Genomic DNA, 14,183 nt, shown 5'->3' with positions numbered 1-14,183 from the left:
CCCCCCCGTCACTGTATCAGTGTGACAGGTAGAAGTGAGCGATTATCGGCAATAATCCGACTGCGCTTTACGTGACTGAAGGCCTGTTTACACGCAGATCCTCCGTAAGAGGCAGCTGGGATGTTTCCTGGGACGAATCGTCCGGGTTATTTTTACTTTATCCGGACTTTTTAGTCTCTCTCTCTCTTTCTCGCTCTCTCTCCAGTTTAACCTTTCTTTTTTTTTTTTTTTATATCTCAGCGACGATGTCCAGGGCTCCACGCGCGTCGACGCACATGCAGAACATGTGCGCGTTTGAATCTAAACGAAAAAAAGGTCCACGCGTTAAGCCGACTCGTGAATCTTAAAGCGACGGGATTCTGGCCTCGCTGCCTCAACATGTGCCGCCGGTGTCCCAGAGGATCGCCACCGACCCGGGGTGTTTATCGGTGCGGTCATCGTCAAGTTGTATATTTAGACGTGTCATCAGCTGCTGAGTTACGGTGCATGTCTGCAGCGGTGCCAGGAGGATGAAGACAATAGAGCGGGTCCAGCTGCGATTCCCTGACTGCGCGCCAGATTGTCAGGGATCTCTGCGATGCGTCAGCGCCGCTGGCCGGCTCACATGGAGCGGACGCTTTAAACAAAACGAACGGTCCAAACATAGTGACCCATTTGTTACCGGGCGGACACGAGGGGGAAACTCGGGTCAAGATGAGAATATATAATCCAACATTTAGCTTTGAGGGCTCCGAAGCACAAATATGATTAACATCTGAGACAGAAAAACGACGTTTTTTTTTAAAGACTATAAAGAAACAACAGTAGTTTGAACTGCTACTTAAGTACTGAGTAACTGATCAAAAATAACCATATATTTAAAAATTACTCCAGACGGACCAAAAGTATAAAGTTATGTAATTTATATAAATACAAAAGGAAATTAGGCAAAATAAAGATTTTTTTTCTTTTTAAGTGAGATTATCTAACAGCTGCAGGTGTGAGTCTGTTTCAACAAGTCAATTCTTCACACAGTGAAGTTTCTCACTTCACTTTGTAGAGTATCCAGAAATGGGACTTAAAAGTAGTAATACTTCATAAAAATAAATTACCCAAGTAAAGATAAAATGCCAAATGTAATAAAATATACTCCTAAAGGTGATTGTTTCTGGTTTGTCATAGTGGAGTAGATAATAAATTAATGTGCAGAATGATCACAAATGGCCCTAAAACAGAAATACCACCAGTGGTCTTTGCACTGACTTTAGTGGTTCTCATTATGTGTGAAAAAACACAAAAAGAAAGAATGATTATTCCTGGTTTAACAACAATTTTCAAAAGTTTTCACAAATAATCAGGGGTGACTGTGGTAGTGGGTAAAGCTGTGGGTTTGATTCCAGCTTCCTCTTTGGTGTAATTCAGCTAAACTGAGCAGCGGTGCCTCAGTCCAGCATGTTCAGTTCAGCAAATACAAATTAGGTATCCTGGCTCTCTTAAAATCCTCTCTGGGATGCCCTCCCTTCCTCCTTCCCTCCCTCTCTTCCTCTCTCTCTCTCTCTGCTCCTCCTGTCTCCTCCTCAGTGTTTCCAGCCTTGCGGAGCGCTGCATATCTGACGTTACTGTCTCCAGCTCCAACCAGCTCTGCTCTCATCTCTCTGCAAGGTAAGACTCAGCATCCTCTACGAACTTTTGCCTCCCCTCGATTTCGAGAAATTAGGAAACGTCTTTGGATTTAACGGGGGACGAGCAGGAACATGAGGAATAGCACGACGGATTGCCGAACTTAGATTTGATCTGGTGGGTAAAAAAAAAAAAAAAAAGGAGGCGATGTTTAACGTTGTGATGCCGAGACGAATCGCTGCCTCTTGTAAAAAATGCCAGTGTTCACGTAGAATAAACAGAAGAGGAGCAGCAGGGGGATGGAAACTGGACTGAACCTCCCAGAGGGATAAACACTCGCTCCCTGGACTCCCAAACTGAGCACATAATCTTATTTCGGAGCGACGAGGAGCCAAATCAGCTGAATCTTATCTCTACATTCATAAGGAAAGGAAATCATATTAGATTTCACTGCATGGTTCTGCTGGAAGCTGAAGAACGAGCAATTGGTTTTGATTTGTAGAGTCCAGTGGGAAGCTTGTGTTCTCCACAAAAATGTCCACCTTTTAATTTTGATTGCAAGATTAAATGTTTTCACAGCTAAATATAGAAAAATAAGCGAAGACGATTATTACACAGCAGCGGAAAAGTGCTTTTGATTCCTAAACTTTTAACTGCTAGTAGAAAATAAACACGGTGGATCAGCTTTGGCTCACTCTACAGCCGCAAAACCTGTTTAACTCTCAATCAAATTAAAGTCTGGACTTTGACTGGCCGTCACTGAAAACTCTCCATCTGTGCCATTCAGAACTGGACTCGCTGGTTTGCTTTGACTCATCGTCCTTCTGCGTAACCCCTTCGCACTTGAGCTTAAGGTCACAAGCTGATGGTTGGACATTCTGCTTCAAGGTTTTCTAATGAAACTGCAAAGCAACCCCAGACCGTGTTGGTGGTCGTCATGATGTTCTTTTCATGACTTCAGAAAACCTTCACCTTTGTCTCATCAGTCCAAAGAAAATGATCCTGAAAGTCTTGAGGATCACCAAGACGTTTTCTGGTAAATGTGGGCAAAATGATTTTCTTCTAACTCCTCCATGGAGGTTGTTTGTCTCTCTTTCTTCTTGTTGAGGTGACCTCTGTTGTTGATGTGACCTCTGACCTTAACCGAGGCCTGTAGGGGTGTAGATGTTGCTTAGAGTCGTTGATGCCCTCTTGGAGTAATTTTAGTAGGTCATCCACCGCTGAGAAGCTTCACCACTGATCCACGCGTTCTCCATTTGTAGAAAATGGTTCTCACCAGCTGCGTTTCCAAAACAAATGTGTGCAAAATGTTACTGATGTTCGGCTCACGTAGAAAACAAATATAATAATTTTCGCAATTAAATAATTAAAATCACACATGAATACAGTTATTCATGTAATAAAGCTTTAGAAAACATGCAGTGCCATCATCCTCCCTCCACTTCCTGTTGTCTTCTTCGTCTTTTCTGCCGATTGTTGATCACATGACTTGTATGATGCAAAAAGTGTTTCCTTTGAAGTGTTACAAATTACACTAATTTTAATACAGCCAAAAAAAAGAGAACTTTTTATCGAAAATGGGAGATTTTTTTTCTTTCTAATTTGGCGTGTGTACATTAAGCAAACTTATTTTCAKAATTTCAATTTGCACAATGTTTTTGTCAATGGTAATGCAGCCTAATGAGGTTCACTGGTGTCCCAAAWTCTTTTCCAGACTCATAAATCGTCTGTTCTTGAATTTCAACTGGTCCGGCAGTAATTAGATATATGTGGCTGGTWCATACTGAACCAAAAGATTTAATCAATCCTACTTTATTTATGACTTAACCACAGGGGTGGCACATTTTTCAATTCTGTTGGTTTGGATGACCTTTTTTCTCTGAAGTTATCTTAGACTGAAAATTCCGATTGATGAACATTTGGTTTCTTGAAATTTTCGGGTGTGCAGAATGACATCCTGACAGCTGGTTTCAAACCTGCTGCTGCCCCAGTTGGGATATTAGGTCGGCATCAGAAAGTACGAGCATCTGTCTAACCTACATACCGCCGACGTGTCGGTCAGGTTGATGCGCAAAAGTTCCTGCCAACAAACGCGTCAAACCAAACACTCTAAATGTTTTGTAGGTTAAGCGCGGCAATCCTTTCAGGATGTGTTTGTACCTGTGTGTGTGAAGCTCAACTCAACAGCTGCATGTGCTGACACACACGCAGATAAAAGTCACACCAGAGGAATGACTGGCATCTAGGAGACTTCAGGGCGCTCCAGATCAGAGCAGCATGAAAATGTTTCAGCGAAAGAGGTGTGCTTTCACGATAACGTTTATCTAAAATAAACTCTTTGAAGTGCAAATATGAAACTTGAAAGGGATCAAATCCATGTTTTTGCCTTTTGCCACATTCAAATGTTGGCCTGAAACATTTCAGTGACCACCAATCTTGTTAATCCATGAAATAACTGAACAAATAAACTTTTTGGCCACATCCAAGTCTATGGAATCAAGAAAYTACTTAACAAGAAATGACCTGTCTGACCACATGAAGTACGGTAAAAGGTTTCAGAACATTTCAGAAAAGGTGAGAAAAAGTCATGTTCAACAGTCTGGAAAGAGTTACAAAGCCATTCCTAAGCTTAAGGTCAGAGGTCACGATTCAACAATAAAAACAAAAAGAGACTTGGCAAAAATGGCGTCCATGGGAGAGTTCCAAAGCAGTTACCAAAAAATATTCAAACGTTTGGAAAAAGGTTTTGTGAACTGATGAGACAAAAGTGGATCTTTTTAGGGAAGTTGTGCATCAACTGTAAAATAACGTACATTTAAACATGATGGTGGTCTTTCACCATCATAAGGGCTTAAAGCTACTGGGTTAGGACAGATGAAGTGTGTCCAGCAAAGCAAAAGCTGAATATGGGGACCTTTTGTCCACTATTAAGTAGGGTAGAGGCCCTCTGATGCTGTGGGTCTGTTTTGCCTCCAAGAGTGCTGGGAACACGGTTAGTACTCTTTGAAATACCAGAAAATTAAATACATTTAATAAACAAAGGAACAAATTTAGGAAGCAAGATGGAAAGACGTAACATGTAGACAGATTAAAGGGAATGAAGTCTGTAAATAAACTCCAATATATTATCCTCACATATTTAACTCTTCGCATCATTCACACACTTATTTACATCGTCTCTGATGTCCTTCCTGCTCAGCTCTTAACTCGTGGCTGGAATCAGTTAAAGTTAGAAAGTTCGGGTCACAGAAAAATGYCAGGGTCAGCCCCCGACCCGTCTGTTCTCAGCCTCCGTTTTCCTAGCAGACGAATTCTCAGAGCCTCCGGACGACGGAGCGCAGCGTTAACTCACTTAACTTTGAAGTCAAGGGCGGCCCATCCTCTACGATCCGCCTGACTGCTGCAGTTGCTGCGATTTGTCCACCTGCGCTTCGTTTTTACCGCCGGTTATTAACAGACGAACCAATCCCTGCAGACAGAGCAGCTGTGCCTGTTTGATCCTCTGAAACACGAGATGTACAAACAAAAGAGCAGAGGACTGAGTGATGACAAGGAAACGGTTTAGGGTAGAGCAAAAAAAAAACCAAAACATAAATAAATACATAAAGTGCACAGTATCAACCGAGCAGGCTATAATGTAACCTTAGAAACCAATTGTGAAACAACACACTATATTATAAACAGAGTTTATAATAAAGTTTATGATACGACAAAGGATTTTTGTTGTTTGGCTGGTAGAAAGGCAAATGCTGCTACATTACAAGCCACTAGATGGCGCCAGGATGGGAAAAAAAAGTTCCAAACATGAATTAAAGACCTTAAAGAAAGAACTTATTATGGTAAAATGTGCTAAAAAATAGAATACTAGAAGAAAYGCTGGGATTTGAGGCTCACCTTCCAAACATTCAGGCAGATTTGACTTAGATTAAATCTTACACAGGTGTTGCTTTGGCCTAGTCAAAGTTCAGACCTAAAACACTGGCAAGACTTAAAAATCTTTGTTCACAGACTGAGCTTGAGCTGYTTTTTGCAAATAACTGGGAAAAATTGGGAACAATTCTACCGTACTCCAGTCAGGTTAAGCAGAGAATAAATGCATGCCACTCTTTCTTTAAAAAAAAAGTATCCTTATCCTTCCTTTCACATTTATGCACTACCCTGTATTGATTTTCAGTCAAGGAGAGGGGATATTTTTGGTAGGTGTGAAATACCTGAATACAAACCACAGTCCTTATGAGTTGTTACAGCTTCTTATCCTGCAGGATTGAAAAAAAAAAACCCCAAAAAAACAAAGTAAGGATCTGAAATCTCAGCTTCAGCTCTGAGATGAAAGGCTCAAAATCTTCTGAGTATGTGTTCTTTCTGAGCCAGGCACTGCTCAGCACATTTTACATTCCCCCCACCCCCAAAAAAATCTCCAAAGAGATGGGAGAGCTTTGTGAAAATGAAAATAAAATATTCAGGTTTTCCTCCAGGACAGCATAAAAATCCCATAAATGGGCAGACTGAAGTAAATCCCTCCTGCAGGACTGTGGTAATCTGTAAGAATCTCACAGAAAACAAAACGCGTTGACCTAAAGCRACRGCCTGTTTCTGCCGTAATCATGTTCCAKCTTACAGAACAAGTGTTTATTGTCAGTAATCAGAGCTTAAGAGTAAAAGCCCTCCGAGTGTCTTCCTACGGAAGACCGACTTCTCTTGAACTTYGCCTCATTTCATGAGGTGATGATGTGGATGAAGGTATTAAGTGTTAACAAGTGACTTAAAGGCAGATTAGGCAAAGAAGGAAGAAAGAAAAGTGAAAGTATGAAAAAGATGTGTTGAAACCTTGTGGTTGGTAACTGAAAAACCGGTTGTTAAAACCACTTAGCCATAGTTGCGGCAAAAATCAAGTCAGATGCAAATCTTTAAACCCCTACGGACAAGCGTACGGGGGTGTAATGCGAATTAAATCCACCGTTTTATAACAATTTTTCTAGTTATAAATAGAAATTTCTCAGTGCTACCCCACAAGTGGTTAGCAGGAACCACTGGAACCACAGTGACCTTACAGCGCCGATCCCAGGAATGCCCCGGTTCAGACGACAGAACCGCGGTAAAGCAGGGCTCTATCACCAGGCACTTTGTCCCTTTACATGCCTGCTTGCAACAATGGCTCCAGCGCTCTGTGGTCTTGACATTTCTCCAGCCAGAGCAGAGATTAGCACTTCATCAGGCCTCAGCTGGCGCACATTTGCAGCTCTGTTATCGTCACACTCTGCGCCGAAGGACACAAGGGGTCACGTATCTCAACCTGTAGAGGCTGCAATGAAAAGGAAGCAAAGTGAGAATAGCTGTGTTTGCATTACAAAATGTGTGGAAAACTTTGTCAGTACACTTGCTATTAATATAAAAAAGAAAAGAAAAAACTCTTTAGCAATTGCAGTCTTTCTATTAAGTAAGTAATGTACTCATGATATAAGTCATTAAAAAAACATGCAGTGCCTTCATCCTCCAACTACTTCCTGTTTACTTCTTCGTGATTTACGCCAGTGGAAACATCCGGTTGTTGATCATGTGCCTTCTGGTATGTGAAAGAAAGTTACACTGCAGTTTTGGGAAATAAACCAATTTTAATATGGCCACCCCCCCACCCCACCCAAAAAAAAAAAAAAAACCACCTCATCTTAGCGGCAAAACTTTTTACCAAAAAAATATTTTTTCCAAATTGCCGTTTTTCCATTATGCAAATTTATTATCTGAATGTCAAATTGCGTGTGTATATCAAGAACTGCAGACTAAAATTCTTTCTCTCTCTCTCTCTTGTTTGAAATAGAGAGCAGTCGACGGAAAGAGAGGACAAGAGAGTTCGCCGCTTCCAGCTTCAACAGCCGGACTGAACCGCCCCAGCTCCCCGACCCCCCACTGACCCTCACGTCCGCCGTCCTCATGGAGCGCGTCCAGCACATGACCAAGTCGGCCATCCGTCGAGCATCTCAGATCGAGGTGAACCCCCAGGCCAAGAGGAACCTGCAGGAGCTGTTTGTCAACTTCACACTCATCCTCATCTGCCTGCTGCTCATCTACATCATCGTCCTGCTGAGCAGCTGAGAGCAGAAAGGGACACATGCAGAGCCTGGCAGAGCTCAACCGCTGAAAAAAAAGGGGGGAATTTCGAAGAAATATCTGATTTTTTTAAAAAATAAGTCATTATATCTCTGCTTCTCTTATTACATTTTAGCATCTTTRATCCTGTTTGCGTGTATGCACYGAAATTTTCTGACCACACTGTGTAGAAGCGACATTAAACACGATGCACATGAAGTGGGAAACATTCATGCATCTCWGAGGTTTGCTTCCTGTTGCATGAACATTTTTCTCTCCGTCTGCTCTGACTGAGAGATAATCTTTACAGATTTTCAACCCTCAAGATGTCCTCTATTGCATTTACTAAAAAACCTCTTGCAAAAAAATTATGATTTGATTTTTTTTCTCCCCTCAACCTAAACATGACAGTGTTTTAAAAGTACTTCAGGTTCAGATATTAATGATATTTTKGGGGTTTGAAACCAAAAATATAATTATGTGTACTGAACCCCACATTTTCATTAGAATAAAATAAATAAATACCGACACACCTTAAATGAAACACATTTCGATGAGTTCTGATGATGGTCAGTCATTGGTTTTGATGTGCTTCTTGTTGTAGGGTCTTCTTGAAAATAACCAACATTACAAATATATTAAACATTCTTATATTAAAAAAAACAATACACAACTATGCAACATCAGCAGCGGCACACTCATTTTCCGTGCCAACCTACCTCTGCAGAAAACAGTGAAAATGTGATGTATTTTGCTACATGYTTTAAAAGTATGAAAAGCAGCACCACCTATTGGACAAACAAAAATCTCAATTAATAGCTGACAGTCGACAATTGAGACTGAACATAAAGAACTGCACTGTTCAGCTAAGAGCTGAATTCTYGTTTTTATGGTTTGCCCTCAGAAACTAACGACTAAGGAACTGGGGTAATAAAACTTATATTTTTTGAAAAATAAATATCTGGAAAATTTGAGCTGCACATTCATTCTGGCTGCTAAAGGTAATACTACTAGTACTAAAWAAATAATAACTGACAGGACCTCTTGTAGAAATCTTCATCTACAGTCTCTGGGATTTTAATCAAAAAAGTGCTAAGACAGCTGCTTCCAAAATTTACACAAGCTACATATAAAATGAAGAAAATCCAAAGCACGGCTAAAGCAGTGAAAGGTTGAGGATTCTCAAAATAGAAAAACAAGAGTAGAGCAGCTGAAGCTAGTTTTTTTTCCCAGTCTGATGGAAACTAAAAAAAAATCTCAGTTCTTGTCACATATAACAAACAGTCATGTGGATAACAAGAAAAGATTTACCAAACATTTGCTTATGCAATAAGGACACTGAGAAATGACGAGAAACCTGCTATAAATGATCAGTTTCATCCTAACAGTCATTTATCTCGCTGCTTGACAAAATCTGTTGCAGAGACTGACTTGAAAATGAAAATGTAAACATCCACAAGTGCTTGCTGCCAGCATAAAACATCATTGGGGGAGAAATAAATAATGAACTATTGCTGGAAAAAGGTTGACTTTGGCGCCACCCAATGGCAGACACCTAAAAGTGGAGGCGCAGCAGTGAACAGCTCGTTGTAAATTTCCAATCAAAAATGTTATTCCTGAAAAACGCATCTTTTTAAGAAATTGCATAAAAGACAAAAATATTTAAAATCTGTGTGAGATTCTCTGAGGTACCATCCTATACAMTGAAGCAACAAGATGTGACGTAAATTGAAGTTTTAGTCCTCAAGAGAAAAAAAAAGTCACATTAGCTAAGAGGATTTACAATATTTTCTTGCCAGCTTATAACACAAACATTTAAGACGAAGTATGTTTTCGTTTTCTTTAATTTCTGTAAGAAACATGTGTCGAGCGCAGAATAAACACAATTACATATCTGCATAAATCTCTGATTTGTGTTCAGTTTTCAATTCAATTTTCAGCTAGAAGCTCGGAGCTGATTGGTGGGTTTCGACTTTACTGGTTCTGACGTGTGATTGGTTGACAGCACTTCCTGGGAAAAGCTGCATTAACCGATTCTGTATAAGAACAGGGAAAATGAAAGGAACCTGAAACCTACACGGAGCAGCTCATGCTTCTTRCTATGGTAGCAGACCTGTGAAGCTGTGGGCTGATTTCTGTCCCAAAAGGCTCTGGGAATAAAATGCAAACACATTTTCAATAAGAATTCAGGGTCTTCTGCCCTTAAAWGCAACAACACTAAAGACAAAACTATGCCACAAGTTGTTTTAAAGGGAAAAACGTAAAGCTAATAGGCGCCACCTAGTGGCAAAACATTAAATTGGAGKACGTTGTAGTTATAATTTCTACAGGAAGGAATCGTAGCTGAAAATGACAGCCCAAACTAGTTAATTTCTCACAATCAGTGTTTTATTGTTCCATAACATACAACAGAAGTGATATAAATATAAATATTATTATAACTGCAATGYGTTTACTTCAAAAAGGGCATGACAGATATGCAATTATGAGTTTCATGTTGACTTCAGACCACTTTCAGTTCAGTTAAACAATCGTATTAATTTCAGTTCTGTAAACTTTTGAAACAATAAATAAATAACAGAGTAAAAAAATACAATAAAGTAAACAACATCTTAAAACATTAATAAATATAACAGTTTGAARACGCGTTACAAACATCGCAATGGTCCTTTAACCATTATTAATAGGAGCTTCAGGAGGAAAATTAAAAGCAAAAACTGTTGTGAGATAATATATTAAGCTAAAAAATTAAGGACTTCTGCACATTACAGTGCAGATATCTAAGATAAAATGCCCATATGTTATATAGTCATTAAATTAATCTAAACTTCACAGTGTGCATGGAGCAATGAACCAGCTGTGGTTCAGTGTATCTGGACCTCAATCCCATTAAGATCCTCTGAACTCTCCTTTATTCCTTCGTTTGTACATAGAAGTATTTACAATTTATCGAGTTAAGCACATTCAGCACAACTTCAGAGACTGGATGCATCATTCATKACATACAGGACAGATTTCTGGGTCCTCTGTGATGTTTAAAGTGTTTCAGGAAGTGTTGAACTAGRCTCGGGAAAATTTAGACAGCACCCACCCTCGGTATTTTTTATTGGCACCTCTAGTAAAGATGTGTAAACACTTTAAGACTTAGAAAAAGTAGAAAAACCACGAGCTGCACTTATCGAGTGGGGAAAATGGAGACCTTTTAAATCGAAAATCTGTTTAACGCTAAGAAACTAAGTCATGATTTGGGTTTTCAGCCCGAGTGCTATGCTACTTCCAGATGGTTGTAGTAGGCGCACAAAAAAAACATGGAGGGTGCTAAATCGTTTAATGAAACATCAAATTATCGTCTAATCAGACTCTCAGCAGCTTTTCTGATTTAGTTGGGATTAGTTCAAACACTTCCTGCGGCTTCGACTTCCTCTGTAAAGGAAGACATCGGACTGAACTGAATTGTTTGCRCGTCAAACTCTTTTCGAGGACAAACCGAGCCTCTTTTGGGTTGAAGATGAGCATGCAGCTTGGAAAAACTGTACAGATTTATGAATGGAGTCCAGCACGATGACTACGTAAACCTTTGAGTTTGAAAAAAAAAAAAGAAAAGAAAGAAAAACGTGACGGTACACTGAGAAGACATGAGTATTTCAAGTGAATGAGAGCAGCATGAGTGTGTCTGTTTTCACATGCTCTGTGGTCTGTCCGCACGGCCAGAGACGTGCAGCAGAGGAGTTCGGACCCGGACACCAAAATGTTGACGCTTGTAGTTAAACTTGGACTAAACCCTCCTTGGCATTAAATAACAAAAAAGAAAGAAAAGATAAAAGGCAGAACTCTTCCTCTTTACATCTCTGGTCCTGTGGCGRAACAAACAGACCACAGGAAAAACAGTGTTCATACGTTATAAATAGTGGGAATAATAAAAATACAGGGGGACGCTTGGTTCAGCTCGTCTGCGCGTTTCTCCTCCTGAGACTGTTATGGACGACTGAAGGCGTAAACCGAGCGCCCCTCGGTTAGCTCTGACGCTTGAAAACGACCTTCGCACATGTACTGTATGTACACAGGCAAAGCACTGGGACAGCGAGCTGAAGTGAGGCTCTTACTTTGTTGTTTTGTTTGCTGGTGTAGTTTTTACTGCAGAGGCCAAAAAGCACAACCAGAACCAACGTGAATGATGAAGTCAGAAATGCACACAAGGGCATGGAGGCAGACGGATCCGAGTAAAAAAAAAATAAAAATCCCAGCTCGATCACTACATGGAAAATAGTTTACTAGGCGCAGTAGAGTAATAGAAAACCAACATATTCAGTTATGAAATGAAAGCAGCTGATTTTGTTCAATCGTTTCTTTAAAAATCCTTAAAAATGTTTAAGGATGAAGGCAACCAACGCTGTATGTGTTGAGTAAAATGGATGGTTCCAGATAAAACGTCATCTGAAATGCTTTCAAATGGAAAACCCCCCCAGAAAACTAGTATTCCAAGCGATCAAGTGCCAAAGACAAAATCAATAATCAGCTCCAGGATGATCAAAGAATCTATTGTTGAGAAAAACAACAAYAGATTGTTTTTGAAAAATGACAGTTGACAAAAAAAAAACCAAAAACACATCACCTGAACTTTCGTGAGCAGATCAATAAAATCAATAGTATGGTGTGGTTGGTTGAATTCCTAGACTTTAATCCAAAATGTGTTCATAAGTTTTAAACATTTCAATGTTCARGAAGGAGACAGATTCTGTGTCCCAGAGATCAATGTGTTTTGGGGTCAAATGTGTGAACAAAATTTTAAAACTCAACATTTCTGGCATTTAGTAAATCAAAAAAATACTAATTGACCTAAAGCAGCTAAAAGTTTTCTCTAATTTGATACAATATAAAAAAATAGGTGTACTTTTAAATAAAGTGAAAATAATAATCTGGTTTCAACAGACACCCTACTGTTAAATTCACGATCTTTTAATAATGATGAGGCACTGCTCCTCTTCGTGCTCCCCATGTACGGAAGCCCAAAGGTAAAAAAATAAAAAATCAGACTGGAAACGTGAAATGCTCATATGAGAACCGGATGTCTGTTATCTCAACCCATCAAGCRACTGGAATCGCGCCGTTTGATTTGCCATCACACTTTAGCTCCCTGTCCCATTACTTTATTTAAATTTTTTGACAGAACTGGGGTATTTTTTTTTTTGCCAGTCAGAAAGAGAAGTACAGCGAGTACAAGTCTTCCTCTTTTGGGACATATTCTTTGACTTTTTCTGCCTCGATCCCTCTCGAGTCGGATGCTGTGGGAACGCCGGCTTCAGGAAGGCTGCGGGGAAATAAAGAGACATAACAGCTCTTAAGAAGACGAGGAGGGGAAGAAAAGACAGAGACGGCAGAAAGTAACGGTGATTGGCTCGTGGGTTGTAATAGCGGAACTGAACCGGTGACAGAATACAGTGATGTGGGAATCCACGGAGGGCTTAAGAAGGATAAAAATGGCCCAAAAACAAATCCTCAGGTTTCACACCGACTCTTTGAGTCAGCTGCAGTSTATTCCCCCCCCAACGGCAAAACCTTCCAGTGATTTCTAATCAGCAGTAGCAAGCAGCGCTCCTTCATCTGTTTGCTTTGTGTCCACTGAAGACAGAGGCAGCAGCTGCTGCTTGTCCCCCCCCCTTCTCTTTCTTTCAAGTTTTCCCACTCCTAAGCTGCCGCAGTGCAGTTTTCTCCCTTTCAGGTCCCACTGAGACTGATTTGAACTTGTAAAGTTTTGAGTTTCCCACCTATCTTCTCTTTTATTTATTTGCAACCAGCAGCAGATGGAGATGAAAGTTAAGGATGAGAGGCAAAACTGTCTGTGGTGTCAAAATGGGGAGGCTGGACGAGGAAAAAAAGAAAAATGGGATGTTCAGACACAGTGGATCAAAACAGGGGATTATGCATTCATTATTTTTGTGTATTGACCCYGATCTAATGAAGTCTGGCTGCAAAAGACTGCAGCGTTGTGTGAAATGAGTCGATCGGAGCCGGGCTCCGTGATGGCTCCAGGCCCAAATTAAAATTCCAATTTCAATCCCGCCTGGCTCGTGTTTTAGTTTCGCTACACTCTTTAACGCTCAGCGTGACCATAAAGGACTACATACAGCTGGAACTTTGTCTTAAAACTTCACGAGCATGCTGACTGATGATACTGAAACCTGAAAGTTGTAGATTGAACGATGCAAATGGTGCCGGTTGGAACTTTTTCCAGCCCTCAAACTGGCACAAAAAGTGGTCAGTGTGTTAAAATTGTTCATGTTTTCTGGGACTTCACTTTTTTCTTGTTAAAAACTAATCCTTAATAGGCTTACTATGATTTTATGTGACAGACCAAACGTGGAGGATGGATGGATGGAGGGAGGATGAATGAATTAATGGATGACAAACAGATAGTTGGTTGATGAAAGGATGGATGGCTAGACTGCTATAATTTGTTGCAAGGATAGATGGATGACGGATGGTTGGATGAAAGATGATAG

At 40.3% G+C, this 14,183-nt stretch overlaps 2 protein-coding genes across 3 annotated transcripts in view; one reads left to right on the top strand and one right to left on the bottom strand.

The window, feature by feature from the left end:
- Nucleotides 1–1,527: 1,527 nt before the first annotated feature.
- pln2 (phospholamban 2) lies at nt 1,528–7,932 on the top strand. Of its 2 annotated transcripts, none has more exons than XM_008426225.2 (2): nt 1,528–1,641; nt 7,415–7,932. In XM_008426225.2, exon 2 carries the CDS (start codon nt 7,528–7,530, stop codon nt 7,687–7,689), a length of 162 nt encoding a protein of 53 aa, XP_008424447.1. In that variant the 5' UTR covers nt 1,528–1,641; nt 7,415–7,527; the 3' UTR covers nt 7,690–7,932. The 2 variants fall into 2 exon arrangements, with proteins under 2 accessions (XP_008424447.1, XP_008424453.1); XM_008426231.2 differs by lacking the exon at nt 1,528–1,641 and adding an exon at nt 1,679–1,776.
- A 2,117-nt stretch (nt 7,933–10,049) lies between these two features.
- The window catches only part of LOC103474950 (protein FAM184A-like), an 18,464-nt gene continuing 14,330 nt past the window's right edge, over nt 10,050–14,183 (bottom strand). The window contains exon 12 of the mRNA XM_008426245.2: nt 10,050–12,991. Coding sequence (XP_008424467.1) covers nt 12,877–12,991 — 115 coding nt within the window. The 3' untranslated portion in view covers nt 10,050–12,876. The remainder of the gene's footprint in view (nt 12,992–14,183) is intronic.

This window comes from Poecilia reticulata, linkage group LG2, assembly GCF_000633615.1.
Source record: "Poecilia reticulata strain Guanapo linkage group LG2, Guppy_female_1.0+MT, whole genome shotgun sequence".
Taxonomy (NCBI): domain Eukaryota; kingdom Metazoa; phylum Chordata; class Actinopteri; order Cyprinodontiformes; family Poeciliidae; genus Poecilia; species Poecilia reticulata.
This window is presented reverse-complemented; position numbering and strand designations above follow the sequence as displayed.

Bases quoted from the DNA above. Each gene is read 5' to 3' on its own strand.
- pln2 (XM_008426225.2), top strand. From the start codon at position 7,528: ATGGAGCGCGTCCAGCACATGACCAAGTCGGCCATCCGTCGAGCATCT.